At 44.4% G+C, this 20,394-nt stretch overlaps 2 protein-coding genes across 4 annotated transcripts; one reads left to right on the top strand and one right to left on the bottom strand.

Annotated features, from left to right (window-relative positions):
• Nucleotides 1–675: 675 nt before the first annotated feature.
• TCTN1 (tectonic family member 1) lies at nucleotides 676–14,421 on the top strand (the record flags this gene model as incomplete). Its single annotated transcript, XM_082774403.1, has 15 exons — nucleotides 676–841; nucleotides 2,097–2,217; nucleotides 4,082–4,212; nucleotides 4,817–4,983; nucleotides 5,380–5,467; nucleotides 6,287–6,396; nucleotides 9,005–9,025; nucleotides 9,495–9,620; nucleotides 10,476–10,601; nucleotides 10,985–11,069; nucleotides 11,365–11,503; nucleotides 11,775–11,931; nucleotides 12,653–12,778; nucleotides 13,132–13,276; nucleotides 13,905–14,421. The coding sequence occupies 14 exons, from the start codon at nucleotides 676–678 to the stop codon at nucleotides 13,273–13,275; spliced, it is 1,707 nt and encodes a 568-aa protein (XP_082630529.1). The 3' UTR covers nucleotide 13,276; nucleotides 13,905–14,421.
• A 203-nt stretch (nucleotides 14,422–14,624) lies between these two features.
• HVCN1 (hydrogen voltage gated channel 1) lies at nucleotides 14,625–20,180 on the bottom strand. Of its 3 annotated transcripts, none has more exons than XM_082774049.1 (6): nucleotides 18,214–18,595; nucleotides 17,799–18,031; nucleotides 17,378–17,482; nucleotides 16,990–17,221; nucleotides 15,343–15,455; nucleotides 14,625–15,000 (listed from the first exon to the last, which is right to left on the bottom strand). In XM_082774049.1, exons 2-6 carry the CDS (start codon nucleotides 17,994–17,996, stop codon nucleotides 14,935–14,937), a joined length of 714 nt encoding a protein of 237 aa, XP_082630175.1. In that variant the 5' UTR covers nucleotides 17,997–18,031; nucleotides 18,214–18,595; the 3' UTR covers nucleotides 14,625–14,934. The 3 variants fall into 3 exon arrangements, with proteins under 3 accessions (XP_082630175.1, XP_082630174.1, XP_082630173.1); XM_082774048.1 differs by lacking the exon at nucleotides 18,214–18,595 and adding an exon at nucleotides 19,912–20,180 and having other exon boundaries at nucleotides 14,626–15,000; XM_082774047.1 differs by lacking the exon at nucleotides 18,214–18,595 and adding an exon at nucleotides 19,564–19,688 and having other exon boundaries at nucleotides 14,627–15,000.
• Between the last annotated feature and the right edge of the window lie 214 nt (nucleotides 20,181–20,394).

The raw sequence follows: 20,394 nt of genomic DNA, 5'->3' as shown, positions 1-20,394 counted from the left end.
GTATAATGGTCAGTCTGCTGCAAGAAAAAGTGTTGTAGACGGTTTTGATCAGATAATGTGGATAACAAACTTCAGAAAGTTTTAAAAAGTTCCCCCAGTTGGAAACAAAGCCTGGATGTTAACACCTGTAAGGTAACTGGAAGGAACTTTGGTCATTTGATGACTCTGATTCAATCTGTCCTACCATTAAATCAGTATAAAAATGCCTGTGTATGTTACACGGTTACTAACAGGACTAATTAATGAACATGCACACTGAGCATTACAAATTGAAAGGTCCCACGGCATTTTCAAAAATAAATACTTCAGAAGTTAAAGGAAAGCAGATTATTAGAAATAAAGTTGCAAAAATATACTAACCATAGGATTTTACAGTTCACAAGGGGCCATTCCCTACTTTTTTTTTTTTTTTCATACAGCCTTCCAGTGGCATTTCTGCACAAATTATGTACTTCGTTTACGTTTAGTTCCTTTACTTTACACCACTGCCCTCAGCTTGGTTCTAGCGGGCTCCCCTCATGGCCTGCCCCCGTCGCCCCCCGCTATGGCGCCCCCTCCCGCCATGCCCCGGGGCTGCCGGGGCGCTGGCTCCGCCATGCTGCGCCGCTCCCATGATGCCCCGCGCTCCCTAGCAACCGCGCCGTTGCTAGGGGCGGCCTAGCGGCTGCCGCCATGATGGCGGCGCTGAGGCCCGGGGCCTTCCTCCTCCTTCTCCTCTTCTTCCTCCTCCTGCCTCCGCCGCTCCGGGCAGAGGAGCCCAGCCCCGAGCCCCCGGCACCACCGGAGGACCGCGCTGCCGCCGGGGAGCGGCTCCGCAGGAGGCCGGCCCCGGTCACGGACGGTGGGTGCGCGGCGGGGCGGGGGCCGCTCAGCACCGGCCTGGGCCTGAGGGAAGCCCCACTCGTGGCCTGGGCCCTCGGCTCCCCTCCGGCCCCCACTGCAGCCTCAGGGGGCTGGGAGAAGCCTGCCCGGCAGCTTCCCGATGTTTGTTCAGCATCCCTGTCAGCAGCACCCCGTTCCTGCCATGCCTCAGATCCCCCTCAGGAAGGCAGCATCGCCAACCCCCTGCACACTTTTCGGGTCATCACAGCACGCACAGTCCCACAAGCTGACACTGAGGGCTCAGTGGGTTTGCCTGCCTGCCTGGCACCCTGCTCAGAGCCTCCAGGGCAGAGCCTGACCTCGCAGAGGAGCCCCAAGCTCACCCCACGTGTGTGTGGAGAGCTCTGCACACACACCAAGCTGGGTGCACCAAGCAGTTTGCACTAAGACTCCAAATTCAGTCCTGGCTCTGCAGATATGTAGTGCTGTGACAATATAAATCACTTGTTTTTTTTTTTTTTTTTTTCATCAGAAAGTGTTGCTCACTGTTTTCTGATTGGCAGGTGTACTTTTATTTAACTTCTGACTTCCCGGTGGTGTTGTCATCAGCTCGATTTCCCTAGATTACTTGCCAAATTAAACATGCCCCAGTGCATGCCTCCTTAGGGAAATGAGACTTATATCCCTGATCTCAGAGATACAGCCTCACAATCTAATCCATGTTTAAACTTCTCTTGTTTACAAGGTGATACAACAATTCCAGCGCTAAACTCAGCTGACAGAACAGTCAGAGCCTCAGAGATTCCAGGAACTGCCTGGATACTGTTCAGACGGTCAGAGAGCATCCAGGAGGCTGTAGAGAAATGGGCAATAGTCAAGCTAAAATAGAAGCTGTAATTTTGAAAATGAGCGTTCTTTTAAAGTCTGTGGAGTGCTGGTCTCAGTTTTCTATGTTCTCTGGTATTCTTAAATCTAGATTTATTATGCAACAGCAAGTCTCGAAAAAGTTCAGTAAAAGTAAAATACAAATACAAAATTCAGAGCATCGGATTTTGGTATGCTCTTCATTATTATTTTTATTTTACTTTGCTCTTAATAGATTTGCTAAGTGGCAGAAAAGGATTTTTAAAAATGACTTAAGAAAATCAGATGAATTTAGATGTAGACTTTTGACTGTTGTCCCAAATAAAGCAAGATGACAAATGGAAGTGTTAGGGAACGTGCTGTAGTGTGCAAAGTTCCAGTCCTAATTCTAATTTAAGTCTTTCCTCCAGTTGCCAAGCTGTGTACTTGTGATCTGTTGGTGGCACAGTGTGATGTAAATTGCTGTTGTGACCCTGACTGCAGTGCAGCAGATTTCAGTCTTTTTACTACGTGTTCAGTTCCTATCGTCACGTAAGTGAATAAGCAGCTATCTGAAATCCAAAATCCTGTTTTATTTGCTGCATGCATTTGTACAGGCTTTGTCTTCTCCTCTTATACATTCCCAGCCCCTCTACGCCCCACCATCCTAACCCATACCTACCCTTCACCAGTCCCTGCAGCACTAAACCCATAAACTTTTGGTTCCCTGCCAGGCAGAGCAGCAAATTGGCCTCCCAGCCCAGTTTCTCATTCCCTTTTTTTCCTAAATTCATGCTTCTTGTTTTTTTCTTGCACTGTCCTATTGTTGTGGGGGGGTTGCTTAGCTGTTAAAGCCTTCTGTTAGGGAGCAAATGATGCATCATCAGCCTTTTGTCGATATAATGTCTGGAAGTTGGGAAAGCTGATGCCATGCGACCAGTGTCCCAGCTTGCTGCCTCACTGCTGATCTTTAAAACCAGTAAAATGTAGGTGACATTATATCAATAAAGTAATGCTCACGATGCTTTCCTTGCTATTTACAATTTATTTGAAAACACCTTAACCCAACTCCATCTTCTCAAAAAGGAACGAAGAAAGCTCACTTTAAAATCTTAACGTGAAATCTCTTGGCGACTTCTCAGAACAATAAGTGCAGCTCTTCAACCCACCTTCGGCATAAATTATGCCAATCTGAGTGCTGGGGTTTATTCTCGGTGCTTTGAAATTTGAATTAGCAGTCATCGCAGACTGCCATTTCTTATTGTTCTTGCACACAATGACTACTTCTACCCATTTATAGACATTTATATATATCAGAAAGGTCTAATCAACGCCTCCCTGAATGACAGTTTAATTGTCTTAGGTGACTGTTCCGTCTTTGTCAGCTAGAAAGGCATGAAATGAAGTTGTGGTTTTCCCCAAAAAGTCTTTTCTGTAAAATGTTCATTTTGCATGAAAATTTCCAGTGACTGCAAGTATTGCGACCTCCGTATTTACATCTAGATTTATTTGCATAATTGTGGTAGTCACTGAAAGGGTTTTGGCCGATCACAAGTCAGAGGTTATCTGGTATCTGAAACACTGAGGAAAACGGTCATTTGTTGTAGGATGTGATTCTGCTAACCAGGGTTTGCCTCATAGAAAAACTTAACTCTGTGCTTAAAAGCTCATTTCTAAAAGTCATTTATTTCTCAGTGTCTGCCCTTAACTGCTCTGACTCTGCCTAAGTACCCGTTTCCCATGAAATGCCGTGTTTTTTTAACACGTAGTACACTTCAGGGCATGAACTGGCACATTCATTGTACAGCCTGTTGCAGTTCTGGGGTGTTGTTGAACCTACTGCACATCCACAAATACTTTTCCTGGACTGAACTGGTTCCTTCACCTTCCTGCTTCTCACACTGCTGCTTCTCATATGTGCATGTCAAGTAGGACCTCACCCCAAAGGTGCACATTATTCTAATAGTCATGAAACTTACCTTTTTCTGGCCTACATGCCATCATTCTACCTTAAAGATCATCCTTCCTGCTTGCACTGTGTAAATAAAAGTGCTTCTGAGCTGCCTAGCCTATGGTGCACCCTTCATTTGTGGTATCTGCATCCCATCCAACCTGCCATGGTAGCTCTAATATTATTGCTGTCAGGCTATTCTCTTCCCTCAGTATGTCTCTTACCTTATTTCTTGTTGCTGCTCAGTTTCCTCTGCTAGATAAAACATGTCGCATAATTCTTTATTATTTAATAATCACTAACGACTCCATATAAAATAAGCCTTCTAAGGAGACACAACTGCTATAAAAATGGTGTTAAAAAATTAATGCTTTTTTGATGCTTCCTCAATACACAAAGATAGCTTTAAAATACGGTCAATACCAACTCCAAATGTATCACGGATTTTTTTATTGCTGTTTGCAGAGGTGATAGCCGCCTTTGTAGTCAGAAAGCTGCTGTATATTCACTTGATGTTAAAGCAAATCCACCGGAAAGGGTATTTCAATTAATTGACCATGTCAATCCCAGTGTTTTCTGCATTCATGCTACAAACTGTAAGTAGTGTTGTTGCCAATGTTAAGCCTTAAGCATTTATTTCTATAATTTCTTTAAGTACCAGAAATAAACAAAAATTAATAGTAACTAAATTTTCTGTCAGAAAATTCTGTCAGAAAATTGATTATTCTGTGCTTGCAGTCCTTATGTTGTAGTACTTTTATTTGTGAAACTGTCTCATGCTCTGATTCTTTGTGTTTTCTGTTGGAAGTTTTCCGCCTCTAATGAAGCTTAGTTAAAATTTTTCACCTAGTTTTTCTTTTGACAATTCAGAGGTTGAGAAGTGACATTTTCCTTAAAAAATAAAATTAAAAAATTACTGTTTTGCTTTGCTGAGGAAATTTTACCAACCCCAATAAATCCCTTAAAAACTGATTTTGAAATAAAGGAACTTACTCTTTCCTTTAGTTTAAGTTTGTGCTGTCATGGATCAGGATGAAGTGATAAATTAAGATACTTTCTAGCTTTTCTATTAAAGAAAAGTTGTGTTTTTATTTTTCTGTCACTGGATTTGTACCAACTCCCGAGAGAAAAATTGTTACTAAATACTGTTCTGTATCTTTTACCCTAAAAGTCTTCACAATCTTTAACATGTTTTGGCAGATAAACAAGCACTGTACTTTCCTTCCCCTGAAATGCCTACTCCTGAAAATTTTGATGAACTGTTTAAAAAGTTTGGAAGTGCTGCTTTCAGTGCTGAACCTGAGAGCTGGACTCTGGACTCAGATGCTCCAAATCCTTCTGATGCAAATGAAACTTACAGATATGAGGTACGTAACTATCTGGTTCAATTAGTATTAAACTGTTTCGTAAAAGACCAAGTGAGCATTATTTGCATTTGCTTGTAAAAAGTTGCAGTTCTTCTGAAAAAGAAAAACTGTATTTTGGTCTTTAAATACAGAAAATTAAAAATAAATGTAACATTTTGTCTTGGCTTACTTCACAAGTGAGCTAGATTTTTAAGATCTGTGAAAAATAAATGGCTGTTTTGCTATTGTAAACAAAAAGCTGTTGGTGGCTTAAGAATTGATGCACAGTGTTACATGATGTTGACAGATGCAGTGGAAATAAGGACTTCTGTTATACAGATTTGTCATTCGTCTAAATGCTCTGCAATAGTCAAAGAACTGAAATACAACTATTAAACATGTCATTTTATTTGGCAGTATGGCGTTCCTATACAGACAGTGGATGGATTCCTAAGACTGCCTAGTCCTGTTGTCTCCTCTTGGTGCTCTGATGCGAACCCTGCAGGTCGGAAAATGCATTTGAATTCTAGTTTATTTGCTCTAGAATATTCTGTTCTGACTTGAGCGAAGTCAGTCAGTGAACAGTCACACACACGAGTGTAAATCAGGTAAAGATTTGTGAATTAATATTATTCAAATAGCTGCTGTGTCTATGGATGGTTTCTTAGACAGTTTGGAAGTTGTGTTGCATCTAAATTAAACATTCACAGTTAGGTATGTAAATCCCTGGTTGCTACCTCTTGTTGATGGGTAGTTTATCCAACAATAAAACATCCTATTTGGCTTAATTGATTTAATAAAATAGTACAAGGGTGACACCATGAGGGTATCGCACAAAGCACGACCTAACTGGACAACCTTCGTAAGATGTCCCTTTGGTAAAATGGCGTTCCTTTCACAGCCTGAATGCAACTCAAGTCAGACTTAAACTCTACAGTTTCTTGAAAAATCTATAGAGGAAAAAAATAACAACAAAAAGAAAAGACTGCATTTTCCAAGTCCCACTGTTACTATTAAATATAGTATAATAATGATAATGAGCGTAGGAAAACTGAAGTCTTTTGAAAGAAAAGATCTTAATATCTCAGAAATGATATCATAAATTTGCAGCTATTATTAAGTTTTTAAGAAGTAATAGTTTGTCTCAGTATTTCAGGAGAACCTGAATGTCATTCTTTATCGCTCCTCTAAAACCTTATCTGCAATAGAAATTACATTTCCTCTCACTATTGCATTCATTTGATGTTCTTACATCACTTTTTATTTGTGTTTTCCATAATTGCTCTTTACTTCCCTTCATGAATATTTTGTGACTCTTTTCCAGGGTTTTTAGTAAACCAGGCTACAAAATGCATTAGATCAGTAAGTGTGGGAAAATGTGGCAATATTCAAGCAGTCAGTATGCTGTTTTATATCAACTCCAGCATTTTAGCAGTAAGTATTTTTAGAAACAATCATATAACTTGACTGTCAATATTGCATAGTATTTTGCATCTCCAGAATTACATAATTTATATTTCCTAAATGATAACAATGTTTCATCTGGATGTGTAAATTGGGTATTAGGAAAAAAAAAATCTTTCTATGCAACAAATTTTTATACAGAAAATCTTTGGAAATGTTTTTACTTCATGCTGAGGTAACAGAAACATTTGCTCTTCTTTGCTTAGCCAACAAAAATAACGGCCTTGTAGATGCAAGCTTGTGTCACTGAGTTAAGAGTGCAATGGCAGCAGTTTTATGTATTTATGCATGTTTGAGTTTTTCTAAGAAGCCTATTACAAGGGTTTGTCGTTCTAGCAAGTCTGAGTTTTAAACCTTTGTACTTAAAGAACCTGTAAGGCTGAATCCTCTGCAGATACAGCTTTCTTACACACCTCAGTTTTTAACAGTGGCCTTAGTATGTGATAGGTCTCCCCTACACTTCTCAAGGACTTTCACCTTATATCCCTCTGAGAGCAGACTTATTCTTATCCAACCTACTACCAAATCCAGTCTCTGGCTGTTTTTCAAAGCTAAGCCTACTTTTTCATTCTTTTTTGAACTGGGGGATGATATTTATACATAAGTCCCCTATGCAGATGTTGAGGAAGACAAAAACAAACAAACAAAAAACCCCACAACAAACACGTATGCAAAATTGAAATTGAGCTATATAATACCTTAACTTAATACATGTAGCTCCAGATAGTTCCAGAAGCTGAAGGTCACAAAGAAACAGCATACTTTCTGCCATTAAAATGTTTTTAATGTATGCAATTATTTACGTTCATTTAATTAGTACCTTATGTAAGCTTCCAGTCTCTTCACAGGTTCCCAAGCTATTGATAGTAAGGTAAAGCCCACTAAGTAGTTCACACTCACAGGTGGGACCATTCTCCCCATATTTGAGTACATGATTGAAAACAGCAAACGGTTGCTCACAAATCTTAGCTTTTGATCATTCTGCTGTGGAAGAGGTGCATAAAACCCTGCTTCAGAAGGGTGTTGAAAATTTCTATATGCACCCAACATAAGAGTTTTTGGTGGCTGCAGAACCAGAAAAGAAAAGAACATCCATCAGGATAAGCTCCAGGCAGTTGAATGTTTTTAATTAAAAGATTAATTTCCCTTCCTGACTAGAACAGTACATGACGTGTTACCCACTTGCTGATTGCCAATTACTGTCCTAGCTTAATATAGTGCAGATTTATGTCTGAAATACATTGGACATTGGAGGATCAAGTGCAAGAACTGGAGAAGGTCGAAGAGACACTAAAGCTTTTCTGAAGGCATCTCCCCTTCTGAAAAGGAGCTGAAGATGTCAATAGAAAAGTGATTTAATTTTGGGGACAGGATGGTCACAGGGCAGAGCAGGGAGCCTTTCCAGTGCCAGCAGGTGGAGCTGCTGGCAAAAGAAATGGCGAAGTATTTCAGCCCAGGGAGGCTTGCTGGGTTGAGCCCCTGGTGAGAGGACTCATACAGGTGTTCCTTTCAGGAAAAAAAAAAAAACATAATTATGAACCCATGCTTACTGCTAGGCCAACTTGAATGATATTAAGGTCTCAGTAGTTGTTGCAGTTCATTCGTGTTCTCTTCCCTGGCGTGTCCAACAGACCCAAGAGGCATTTCAGGTGGTTGGAAACCTCTAGCAAAATACTCATAACCTTGTGATGCTTCATGCTGTGGATAGTATGGTCAAAGTGCAATTTTTGGTCTCTTCCCAAACGTGGAAATCAAGCACTCACTGGGAAGCCACTAAAGTAAAACCTTTAACAAAATGGTGCTCTCTGTTGGTATTTTGTAACCCTGATTGGTGACCTGGGTCTGACATTTCTGCCTTTCCATGAAAATTTGGTGGAAATTTTCCAACAGGGCAACTGCGCATAACCACGCACTATATAACAACATGGGAGGACTTGCTTCTCATTTCTCTCCTTAGAGACCATGAAATTATGGACTCGTTACCATCAGAATGAGACAACAAAAGCTCTTCATTTCTTTGGGTATGAACAGCCTGGCAGATTTCCTAAATTGGCAGTCTATGAATAGTTACAAGTGTTTTTGCACAGATCTGTAATAGGAACAGTGTTCTCTGACGTCCTCAATAGGCCAAACAAAATGATACACAGCAGCAGTCATGCCAAACTGAGTTGCCTTTCTTCTTCCTGATGCAAGCAAACTTTTCTAGTATTTCTTAGTTCTGAGTTGCAGAGTTTCAAGGGGAACTACTAGATTTGTCTTCTACTTACTGAACGCCCTGCATATTTGCTGGAAGTGTATCAAAGCTAGGCCTGGTACAAAACGGATGGCAGTCACTATGAAATTTTCCCATTGCTGTGAGGGGAAGAAGTTTGGACTGTTAAGATTTTGCATGATAGCCCCAAATAGCAGTTATTTTCACACTGTCTGAATACTGTAGTGTATATCCAGTGACTTTCACTATGCAAAACTCATTGCAATGATAGAGAGTTAAACAGGCAAAGCAATTAAGCCTTAACTGCTACTTGTAATAGTTCATACCTTTGCTATTGTTTGAAATTGTTCTTTTATTGTCCTCTAGGTGCCCAAATCAAGTCAGATGGTAAGTATCTTTCTAACTTAGTTGGAACAGCTGGGGGTAAAATTCTTGTTCTATTATAGTCAGTGGGAGTTTTTCACTGACTTCATCAGAACAGTGACTTTAGCCTTAATCTTTACATCAAAAAATAAAGTGAAAATCCCCTACACAGGTCTTAGGGCACAATTGCTGCATTTTCAAATCAGTAATGATACTGAGCAACTCCAAGATAATATGCTACCAGCAAGATAATATGCTATCTGCAGACACTTAAGCCTGACGCATTGCCCCCATATACAACTCTATTAGCTAATTTTAGTTGCTTAAAAATAGAATCTTTTGTTGTAGAAACTTCAGCGATACATGTAACATAGCAGTTGCTCAAAGGATTTTTAACTGCTGTCCCTGCAGAACAGTCACAAATAAAATGATACAGAAAAAGACAAAAATAATTAAACATAATACTCAGAAATTACATGAATTTGTTTTTCAGGTTAATATTACTGTGCAGTCTGTAGTCATTCAGTCTCTGAATGGAATGCGGACTTTACTTAACAGTAAGGATGTCCTCAGGCACCCCATGATTTTGGATGAACTGTGCATGAATGTCGTTCTTGGGGTGGGTACAACATTTCTTTTTCTCCCTTTTGTTTAATGGAAAGCATGTGTGCATCAAATCACTTCTGATTCACAAATTTCAAAGACATGAGAGAGGCCTTGCAGTTTCCATATATTGTGACATCTCCAAAGCAAACATTCACAGGGGAAACACTGACTTTGGGATAAAAGAATGTGTTTTGCAACCAAATAATAACTATATACAACATAATGTGCAGAGGATGAAATCCTTTACTATTACTGCTCTATGGATATGACATAACAGACAATGAGTTAGAATCTACATTATGCTTGGGAGAAGATGACAAGGCACAGTGGTGGCAGAGACAGAGGAGAACACAGTGCAAAGTATCTCATCTTTTATCTTAAGTAGATGAACGTTAGGATTCTACCTGGAAGAAGTCAGTTTTGAAGAGGCTCCAACCTTAGATCTGCTTTTGACCACTGTTAATCTGCAGCTTGATTTGGTAACAGTCATGTCCTCTACACGTAAATGTGCCAACACGGCTACTAACTTATGTGCTAGTGTTGTCATGATCAGACCACAGCTTTTTTTGTGGTCTTGAAACTGTCTCCCTCCGCAGGCAGGCAATGACTTGCAAAATAGGATAAATAAGCAGTATTTCCAACCCATGCTTCTTCATTTTTAGGGGAAAGCTCCTCCTGTTCAATTCCTCTGGTTTTCTGGGCCCATCCTTACTGCAGCTGAGGATACAGTACATCTCTACAATGCCTTTGAGTGTCTCTCAAGCAAGGAAGAAAGAAAACAATACTTACATAGTTTTAAATTCCTTTATTCTAGTTTCATACTCTTATCTACTTGTTCTAATTAATATCTAAAATGTTTAATTTTCAGGTGAGTTATCATATTACATACACAGATGCAGGAGAAATAATAGAAGCAGCTGCTTCTTTTGTCTTGGGGGCAATTAACAAAGAAGCACTTTCAGTACAACAGAGCTTTGAAATCAGCTTTACTCAGGTAACTGCTAGAGATGTTATGGATGACTTGTTGAAAGACATTTAATTACAAAACTTATTAAACTTGAATCAGAACAATTGTTAGCAGCAAGGTAAAATGTAACTTGCCTTGGCTACATCAATGAGGCAGCATTTCAGAACTGGGCATTAAAGGCCTCCAAAGTTATTTTTACACTTTTAGAAGAGTCATCTTGTGATTCTGCACAAGTGTATCCAGTAAAAGCAAAGCCTGCCCCAGTATTAGAGAACTGCTGCAATCTTACAGAGGTTTTCCTCCTGTCATTGTTCAAGACAATTAATAACCCTAAGATAACTGCGATATTTCTGTGTTTTCCAAGCGTTTCAGTACAGGGTAAGAACTAATACTGTAAATCTGTGTTGCAGGTAAATACAAAGCCAGTTCCTCTCAGTGGCAACCCTGGTTATGTTGCTGGACTGCCTGTAAGAGCAGGTTTCAAGCCACAGAAATATCCTTTCCCCATTGCAGTTTTGCTTTCATCACTTGTTGTGGTCTATCTTCACAAAGACTTTCTAGCATGGACATCTATAAATTTTATCTGTTCTTTACAAAAAAAGCTTTTTGGCTGTGAAGTAGATTTTGACCTTCATTATGCACTCTAGTGCTTCTTCACATTGTAAGAGGAGCCTTCAGCTATTACAGCATTTTCAGATACATTTTCAGATATATTTTAAGGATCTGACTATGGATTCTTTCTTCATGATACACATCAAGTAGTGAATTTCCCTTTAACTGTGCGTTACATCTGGCATCATTCAGAGTACCAACGCATATGGCCAACTCACCATTCTGCAAAGTACATCCAACCAGGACTGCCTCACAGCACAGGGGGGCAGAACCCCGGTGCTGTTTGGTTACAACATGATATCAGGCTGTAAGTTACGGTAAGAGGACTTTTTTTTTTTTCTTCTCTTGATTCAGTGCTTTTAGCCCCATTAGGATCTGTTCAGATCCTGGGACATTCATACAGCTGTAGGAGTACTTAATTATAAGAAACGTCATTTAATTAACAGTGTTCTTTCTCTTGAAAAGATTGTGTACATTAGCAACTGTAGCCAGAAAGTCTGAACAGTGCGTGACAGCAAGGAGGAATTACTACTGTGCCAAACCAATGGATTTTGCTTTAACTTTTTTTTTTTTTTTTCCTCCTGGAAGAATTACAGCAGCTGTGAAATGCCAGCCCTTGACTCAGGCCCTCCTAGATTTACTGAAGGGACAAAGCTTTCCTGAATACGTGGCCTCATTTGGAAATTCTCAAGCTGAGAATGTGCATGACTGGGTGCCAATAATTCACCTCCAAAACTCAGAACAGGTGAATGTTAACTGTCCTCCCCCCTCCATCACTCTTACTGTCCTCTCTCCTAGGATCTGTACATCTACTGCACGATCAGCTTAGGCTTCTCAGACCTACAGGAAAAAAATGTAGAAATAAAATGGGGGACAATCCTCCTGCAGTAATCAAAAGTGAGGAATTTTACTATTGCTGTAGAGGGAGAGTTGAAGTGCTGGTTAGAGTAGGCTGAATACCCCTTACATGACAGCTTGCGTAGAGGTTTCCTGCATGTTTTTGCAGCTAAACAGCAAATGATTTCTGTAAACAGAAAGTTGACAGTTCAAAAAGAAGTATCTAAACATATTTAAGGTTGTAGGCTTCAAGATTGTCTTGGCGGAGTTAAAGGTATTCTCCTGTCCCAATGGCATTACTGAAATGTCATCTCTTTTAGAGAAGCCTTCCTGCTAAAACGAGCCAGCTCAGCCCCGTCACTAAGAGCCAAAGTCCTGAGCTCCTAGTGTAGAACAATCCTGCCTCACGTGCAGTTACAGTCAGTTGGTCGCCTATGGTGAAACTTCAGGGACACCCCAGGGCCAAGGCTGTAAACACGCGCGCTGCCTTCAGAGGCAGTGGCTTAGGAGCTCTGGTAACCTCCTGGAGTAGGCTTTCTGGGGGCATTCTGCCAATTTAATAAGATGAATAAGTAATGCGGTTACTCCTGTACAAGTCAGACAATGAGAGAATTTATAACACTTTTCAGAGCTCCTGCCAAATACCAGTATCACTTGAAATAGAAGTGAAGTGGACTAAATACGGATCCCTCGTCAATCCACAAGCCAGAATAGTAAACGTTACAGCAACAACCACTACCACCACACTGAAGCAGGTATGTAAATAAATTACAAGATTCAAGATAAAAAGAATGGCTTGTTTTGCTGAGCTATCAGCTGTGCAACAGTGACCCAGTTAATCTCTTTATCTAAAAGTAACACTTCATATTAGAATAGATTGTACCTAACAGTTTCTGTTGTAATTAGAACACAACTGTGGGCTGTTTGCCAAAACATAATTCTCAATAAAATTTATATATCAGTCATGAAAAGAATGTGAAACTATACATGAAAAAAATTACAAATTTTTCCTATTACAAATAACAGCAAAAAAATATGACCCGGTTTCAACAAAGCAGTCACATAAAGAGAAGAGTGAAGCTAATGCCCATTTGTGTTTTCATTGCAGCTTCCCTCAGGAAGGGAAAGGACTATTCCTATACTAAGCTCTGTTGTCTTCACGGATATTTCTTCACCTGCAGAGCCAGGCTATAAAGCTTGGCCCACCATTAATACCAAATTACCTTTTGATTTTTTCTTTCCATTTGTCTAAGGTAAGTGTCCATGGAAAAAAAAAAAAAAAGGGAAACCAAAAAAAGCTGCATTTCTGCTTTTTCTGATTTTTAATCCGTTTTTTAAAGAAGTGAGGTTTATCCAGTCACTGTGTTGGCCCATCAGTTTCTTCCAAATTATAGGCACGCTGGGTCAAAAATGGCCAAGAGAGAAAGGGTGAGCACTTGTAAGGGTTCTCAAAAGCTTCTGGGGAGGGGAGAAGAGGGGAGGACAACAACAACAAAAAGAAGGAATTAGTAGAAAGTTCCCAAATTATGCTTCTGCTGAGAGGAAGAAGGTTGCAGGATGACCTGATGGTGGCTACAGGCTGGCCAGTCAGTGCACATACAGCCATCAGCCTCCCATCACGCTGGGTGCTCTGACCTAGTGCCAGTCCAAGCTACCTGCACGCAGGCAGAGGAGGGAAGAGCACAGGGACACAGCACAGCTCCGTAGGAAGCGAGGCTTCATTATTCTGCAAACAGCACAGCTAAATTGTTAATTAAAGTAATCATGTGCTATTAGATAAGGCCTCTGCTTTATCTATTTCCATAGATGAATAAGCCACATATTTCTAGCTATTTTCCCCAAACCACTAATTAATTGCCTTTCTTTTAAAAATCTGAACAGTTAAGTGATGCTTTCAGAAGAGCTCAGTGACCCTTCCAGCTGGCACTGGCTGGAATCAATTGGAGCTGCCTGCTACAGTCAACACCTTTTGAAATCCCCACTCTCTGAATCTCACTCTTCAACTCTAAAACTTTCTAGTACCTGGAAAAGTTCACATTGTGTTCAAATATCAGCCCAGTCCTTTAGAATTTGTTTCCTAATTTATTTTTTTTTCTGGAATCTTAACTGTTCCCAGCAGTCTACTTACCTACATCTGTTCTTACATATTCTAATTCTTTTAATGTGTTGATTTATGAGCTGTGGAAGGAGATGACTTTGTAGCTCAGCAGGCTGCAGATGAACACACAAATGGAAAAAGAAATAATACAGTATCAAAATTCAGATCTGCTGTTGAGAATCAAGCATTGTTTGACGTAAGATGGCATGCGTTTGCCTCTATTTTGGTGCTGATTTGACTGTCAGCTAAAGGAGTGGTCTGTTGGTATTTTTGGAAATGAACGTTTTATAAATAATGAAGTGGCAGAAGCATCAACAGAAATGAGGAAACTACCAACAACATGAAACGAATGGCTGGCAAAGAAGAGACGTAGCGATGAACAGGCAGCTGGTGGAGAAGCGACCTTTTAAGTCCGGATTCATGTCACGTGTACTACAAGTTTCTACAAGATGTTACAAAGAACCTTATCACACACACACACAAAAAAGGAACTACTTGAAATGAGTGGTACTTCCTAGATGTATAGCTTGTAAAGATGTGTTTTTATTAAATTATTTTGCATTTTTTACTGTACAACTGTACAAAAAAAGGTCTTATGAAATCACTGTTTACTGGGAGTGTGTGTGTTTAATTTTCCAGTAAAGCTGTTTTTGCAATCCCAACATCTAATCAAAGCGTGGTCAGATAGAAAACATTTATAGACAGTGCTGTACAAGAGAAAGCAAGCAGATAGGAAAACCTTTCAGGTCAAACTGGTATGTTTCTGTTTCAACACTGCACTCGCAGACTTCCCTGCCTTGGAAAACCGGCCTCCTATTTTTGTGCACTGGTGAGTCCGTGCTGTTTTAGTATCTTGTTAAGCCTCTCAATTTCTCGCTCCTGTTGGAGACAAAAGTTTTAACATTAATATAGTTCTGACCTTAAAATCGTTTCCCAAGTTCCCACAGATCTTCGCATTGCTGAAGCGTGTTTCACTGCAGCAAAACAGGACAACCTGGCTAAAGTAGGACAGAGGTAGCCGTCATTCCTTTGCAACAGAAGCAGCTGAGGGAAGCACAGGCAGGCCAGGCAAGGCTGCGGTTCCTCGGCCTGGCTTACCCCACAACTTGCTGATGAGGAAACCAAGCTGAGAGCAACAAGCTTGCAAAAGGATCTCAGGTCAGCTTGTCCTTAAGAGCAGCTGGCAGGTAAATTGTGGTTAAATTAAAAGCGTTTTCTTACCTTCTCTGCACAGCTGTGCTCCAGTTGTTCCACCTTTGTCACAAGTTTCAGGTTTGCTTGCTTTAGCTTGGACACTTGTTGTTCAGAGCGGGTCTTTACGGATAAAATTATACCTGTGAGACAGTTCCCAGAGGATTCATTTTACAATGTAGAACAGCCACTAGCAGGAGGTTAGCGGTACACAGGGTCTGTGCTCAAGGAGTTAACCTTGTTCCTCTCGAGCTCTCGTTCTGTTTTCTTTAAACCACCTTTCCCAAGTGCTTTCCTTAATGAGGAGGTTTTTAAATTAGCCACCCCAGGGATTCGGATACCGATACCCTGCTGGGAAGAGGCAGTCTGGCCTCAGAGCTGAATTAATCACTCAAACTGTCATTCAAACCCTGAATCTGAATTTTCTCCCTTGGTAGAGCCAGGGGGGATGTAACCGGCGGCTTTGTTGCAGCAAGGGGCCGCGTTTTGGCAGGTTTCACGTAGCGGGGACCTGCTCCAACAGCAGAGCACGGCTCAGCGAAGGGCTGAGGCTCCACGGGGGGCACGGGGACATCGCACCCCTCCAACCCGCTCCTCACCGGGCCCCTACGGCTTTGGCTTCACCTTGTGCAGCTCTGCAGCAAGGGCAGTGCAGCTTCACTGCGGTGGAGGTGTCACTTTCTCTCCCGCCTTACTGCTAGGTTATGACACGTGAACTCGACTCCCACAGTGAAAGCAATTTCTTCCCACCCTTTTCTGAGGGGGGAAAAAAAAAAATCGCTTGGAAAGAGCATCAAGAACAGCGCGTTCCTCCTACCTGACAGCTCTCCTCTGGCTGTTTACAGAACAACACGCGTTCAAGCGGGCACCAGAAGGAAACACCTGCCTGGGTTTCCAGTGCCACAGGCAGCAGGCCTGCAGGTTGGGGGCTCATTTCTCCAAAGAAAGGGCTCAGGGCTATACTTGGGCTGCGCTTTTATGCAGGAATTAGGGATAATCTCATAGCCACATTATTTTTTTAACCCCCCCCAAGCAACTTTTCATAGAAGGTAAGGCACGGTTCCAGCTACAGAAAATTCAGAAGTGTCTGAATTCACAACTATCTACAACCATTCCCAATTACAACAGCAAAGCCTGATTTGGGGACATTTTGTATTCCTATCATTACAGAGCTCTTTGAATCCAAGCGAGGAAGACCCGGAGTAAGATCAGGACGTTCCTTCCAGCATCCCTGGGGGGGATGACAGCCGCAGCAGAACGTCAGAGCGCTCCAACCCACGCTCTGCCACAGAAGTTCACCTTGCTCCCCGTTCAAACACAGCCAAGAGGAGCCTACGACACAAAGGCACGGTGTGCGTCATCCCCCTTCCGGAGGGAGCGATGCAGGAACGGCGTCTGGGTACTCGTAGGGGAACGCACTGCTGGGTTCAAGCAGGGGCTCTCCGCGAGCCCGTCACCGAGGCATCGCGCCCACGCAAGCAGCAGGTTGCTGCTGCTCCGGAGAAGTCACAGCCCCACCGAGGCCATGCTCCAGCAGTGAAAAACACACAGGGAAAACCCAGAGTTCGCTGGGAGAACTGAGCCCTGCTTTCTTCTTTTGAGAGGGGAATGGAAAGGTGAGCCCGGGTAATTCAGACAGACCCAGCCCACGCGCCCCGGCCGCCGCCGTGTGCCTACCATTGATGATCCTGGCCACGCGCCACAGCCGCAGCAGGATCAGGAGCCCGACAGCTTCAAACTCGTGCTCCCGGAAGAGGAGGACGATGTCGAGGATGAACGACACGATGACGACGACGCCGTCCAGCACTTCGAACTTGTGGTGGAAGAACTCCCGGCCGTAGACGAAGATTTTAAAGCCCACTTCAACCAGGAAGATGGTTAAAATGGAAAGGGAGAGGTAGTGAAAGACCTGGGAAAAGAGAGGACAGGTTTAGGGCTAGGAACCCCTTCCCACCTGTCTGTGAGCAGGGCAGGCTGGAAGCACCTCTCCAGGGCCCCCCAGCAGGCTTTGGACCACCAAAGAGAGGGAAATAGCAGCTCCCATCGCCTCTTCCTTGCACTTTACCCTTGGGGCTATGTGATGTTTGTCCGGGTGGATGATCTTCAAGTCCATAAGCAATTCCCCGAGGACCAGCAAGGCGTCCACAATGACCAAGCAGACAATAACGATCTGTTGGCAAAGAACTGACATGAATCCCTCCCGGCAACGACGAGCCAACTGCCTTCAGCAAAACATCCCCAAAAGCCCCCCTTGCCCTGCATGTGTCTCCCCAGGGGACCTGGCTGGACCCTGCCCTGTGTCCCTGTGCCACCACGAGGCTTGTTGCCGCTCAGGGGACATCTGCACTCACTCCAGTGCATGGCACTCATGAGCTCAGCACCATTCCCAGCCCTTGGCCTCACGCTGTATCGGTTCTGCTCTCATGGGCACCTTTGGGCCAAGCCTCACCTTCGTTTCCCTTTTGCCCGTGCTTGTTCTGCCTCACCTGAAACCTGCGCGAGCTGAAGAGCTTCTTCATCACATCCTGGAAGGAGACCTGGCTCCGGGAGGGCTCCAGTTTGATCTCCGAGTCCGTCTGCTTCCCCCCATGCTCCTCTTCCTCCTCCTCCCATTTCTGATAGTCGTTGCTCCACTGCACGGGGTCGTCCCCCACCACCGTGAAGTGCTTCAGGTACCTGGACATGGCTCGGGCTCAAGCGGGCATCCCCCTGCCGGCACCTGCAGGACGAGAGCGGAGCCTCAGCTCCCTGGGGACAGTGGGGCTGGCAGGGGACACGAGATGTCCCCCGCGCCACCGCAGTGTGCGTGACAAGACAGTGTGACACTTGGCTGAGAAGACGAAGTCCGTGGACCAGCCCCTGCTGACGGGAAGTTGCTACACGGTGCTCGCTTTGCATCACCTCCCACGGCGCGAGCCTCCGCCGCCCTCCCCGGGGTGCCGAGCGCTGCGGCGCTTCCTCAGCAGCTATTTGCAAACATCCCCAAAAACATCAATTGCAGGACGAAAACGCCGGCCCTGAGCTCGCGTCTCGTGATGCGAGAGGAGGCGGCTGCCGATTTTCTGTCGGAAGGAGCCGGCGCGTTTGTGTTAGACGTGGATCGACGGAGGCTGGAGGACGGAGGCTGGAGGTTTCCTGGCCTCCGTTTGCTTCCTCAGCCCCCGCGCTGCTGTTTGCAGCAGCTCCACGGCAAACAAACCCAGAGCAACCACCCCGCACCAAGCAGCTTCCATTTCCCTTCCTTAACGTCGCAGCCCCCACCCCAAACCCGCAGACGATTCAGCTGCAGCTCGGTGCTGAGAACGGCTGCGGGCGAGGCTCCATCTGCACCCACACTCCCCTTCCACAGCCCCGCTGCCTTCTCCCTTCCTCTTCTGGGCAACCCGGCCACATACCCTGCCCCAAAACCACTCCTGATGCCAGCAGAGAACCACGGCCCCATCCCGGCTCTCCCAGCACCGCTGAGCCGAGGCTGCCCCCGCTCCTCACTGCTCCTTCCCGGGCCCCTGCCGCCCCCTGCCCGGGCCCCGCTCCCCCCGTGCCGACATTTTGCTGTTTGCGCAGCTTTTTCCCCAGCTGGGCTCCGACGTGTCCGTTAGCGGGAGCTGCCAGAACAGGAGACGCCGGCTGGGTGGCAGCTTCGTTATTTTTTTAAAGGAAAAAATCTGGGTTTGGTCAGTCCCGCACTGGTTTTGCGAGAAGCCGCCGTTCAGGGCGGGCGTGGAAGGGGAGCCTGGGAGCAGAGCTCAGCCACCGAGCGGGACACGGAGCCCAGCCAGCGGTGAAGGTCCCGGCATCGGAAGGATTACAGAGGTGGAAGGCTGAGAAATTAGGCCACGATTAACCCGTCCCTGTTAACAGGTTCGTGTTCCAGCACAGGGCTTCCTATTTAGGGATCCCCTCCTTCTTTCAGACACGAGCTGTTTTGGGAAGTGCGCTGAGAAAACTCGGCTGAAAAAAGGATCGGGGAGCTCTGTGCTGCGAGAAGCCTGAAACATTTCCTGAAACCTTTCCAGTCCTTCCCTCCCAAAGGGCTGGCTCTTTGTTTTTACACTTTTAAAGCCTAAAGATCCCCATACCTTGGAAGGGATTTTCTCCTGGAAAACTACCTAAAACTTTTCCTGGAACAGGAAAGTTTTCTCGCTTCCAGCACTGAATCCCACCCACGTGCTCCTCCCGGGGGATGTGCGTGGGCAATGCCCACACGGAGCCCACGAGCCCTGACCCCAAAACCTTCCCCCAAGCACCTACTTGCAGAGCTCAGCCGGACGCGGGCAGCACAGGACAGCAGAGGAGCAAGGCTGCAGCAGGGCAGGGAGGAGGAGCTTTGTGCTGGGAGTTTCCAGCTCATTTAGGCGTTTTGGCCTCAGCTGACTCCCGAAAACACCAACACCATCAGCTAGTGGGAAAAGGCAACGGCTCCGGCCTGGAATTACAAACTGCAGACCTCCCTCCCGAGAGCTCGGCGGGCCCAAGCGTATTTTTTAAGGAGCACACAGCCAGCTGCTGCTCCCCACGAGCTGAAGCAACTACAGGGGTGATCACAGACCTGAAGCCAGAGCTTAAATAAATAAATAACCCAGAAATTGGTATGCTTACAAAGAGCTCCGGGGGCTGCACTGGAGGCCCGTCGATGCCGGAGGAGATGCTGCTGGTGGAAGCTGAGGCAAGGACCCAGCTGGTGCCCATGCGCAGTGGCTTTTGCTGAAGGCAGTCACTCGAATAAATGTTGAGCTTCTTTACTGTTTCTCACGCCTCCTCTTAGAGTAACAGAATGCTTTTCGGGAGGTTAATCGCAGTTATGAGCCTCTCAGTGCTGGGATTGCTGGTGTCAGGGCGCTGTGCCCCTGCTACAGAAAGCCCAAGGCCATGCCCCGAGGCAGGAGGCTGGCACCAGCCCCAGGGCAGCTGCGTCCCAGCACCTCCAGGGCCCTGCAGCTGGGTGTCAGCCCCGGCCACTTGCAAAGGTGCAAAGGGAAGGGGGATAGAAAGCAGCCAGGGGAATGAGGAAGCGGTTGGACTGCATCTTACAAAGAAAAAGCTTTCTTAAACTTAAAAGCGAATGCACATGAAAATATGACT

This window comes from Aythya marila (assembly GCF_965140915.1).
Source record: "Aythya marila genome assembly, chromosome: 17".
NCBI lineage: Eukaryota > Metazoa > Chordata > Aves > Anseriformes > Anatidae > Aythya > Aythya marila.
This window is presented reverse-complemented; position numbering and strand designations above follow the sequence as displayed.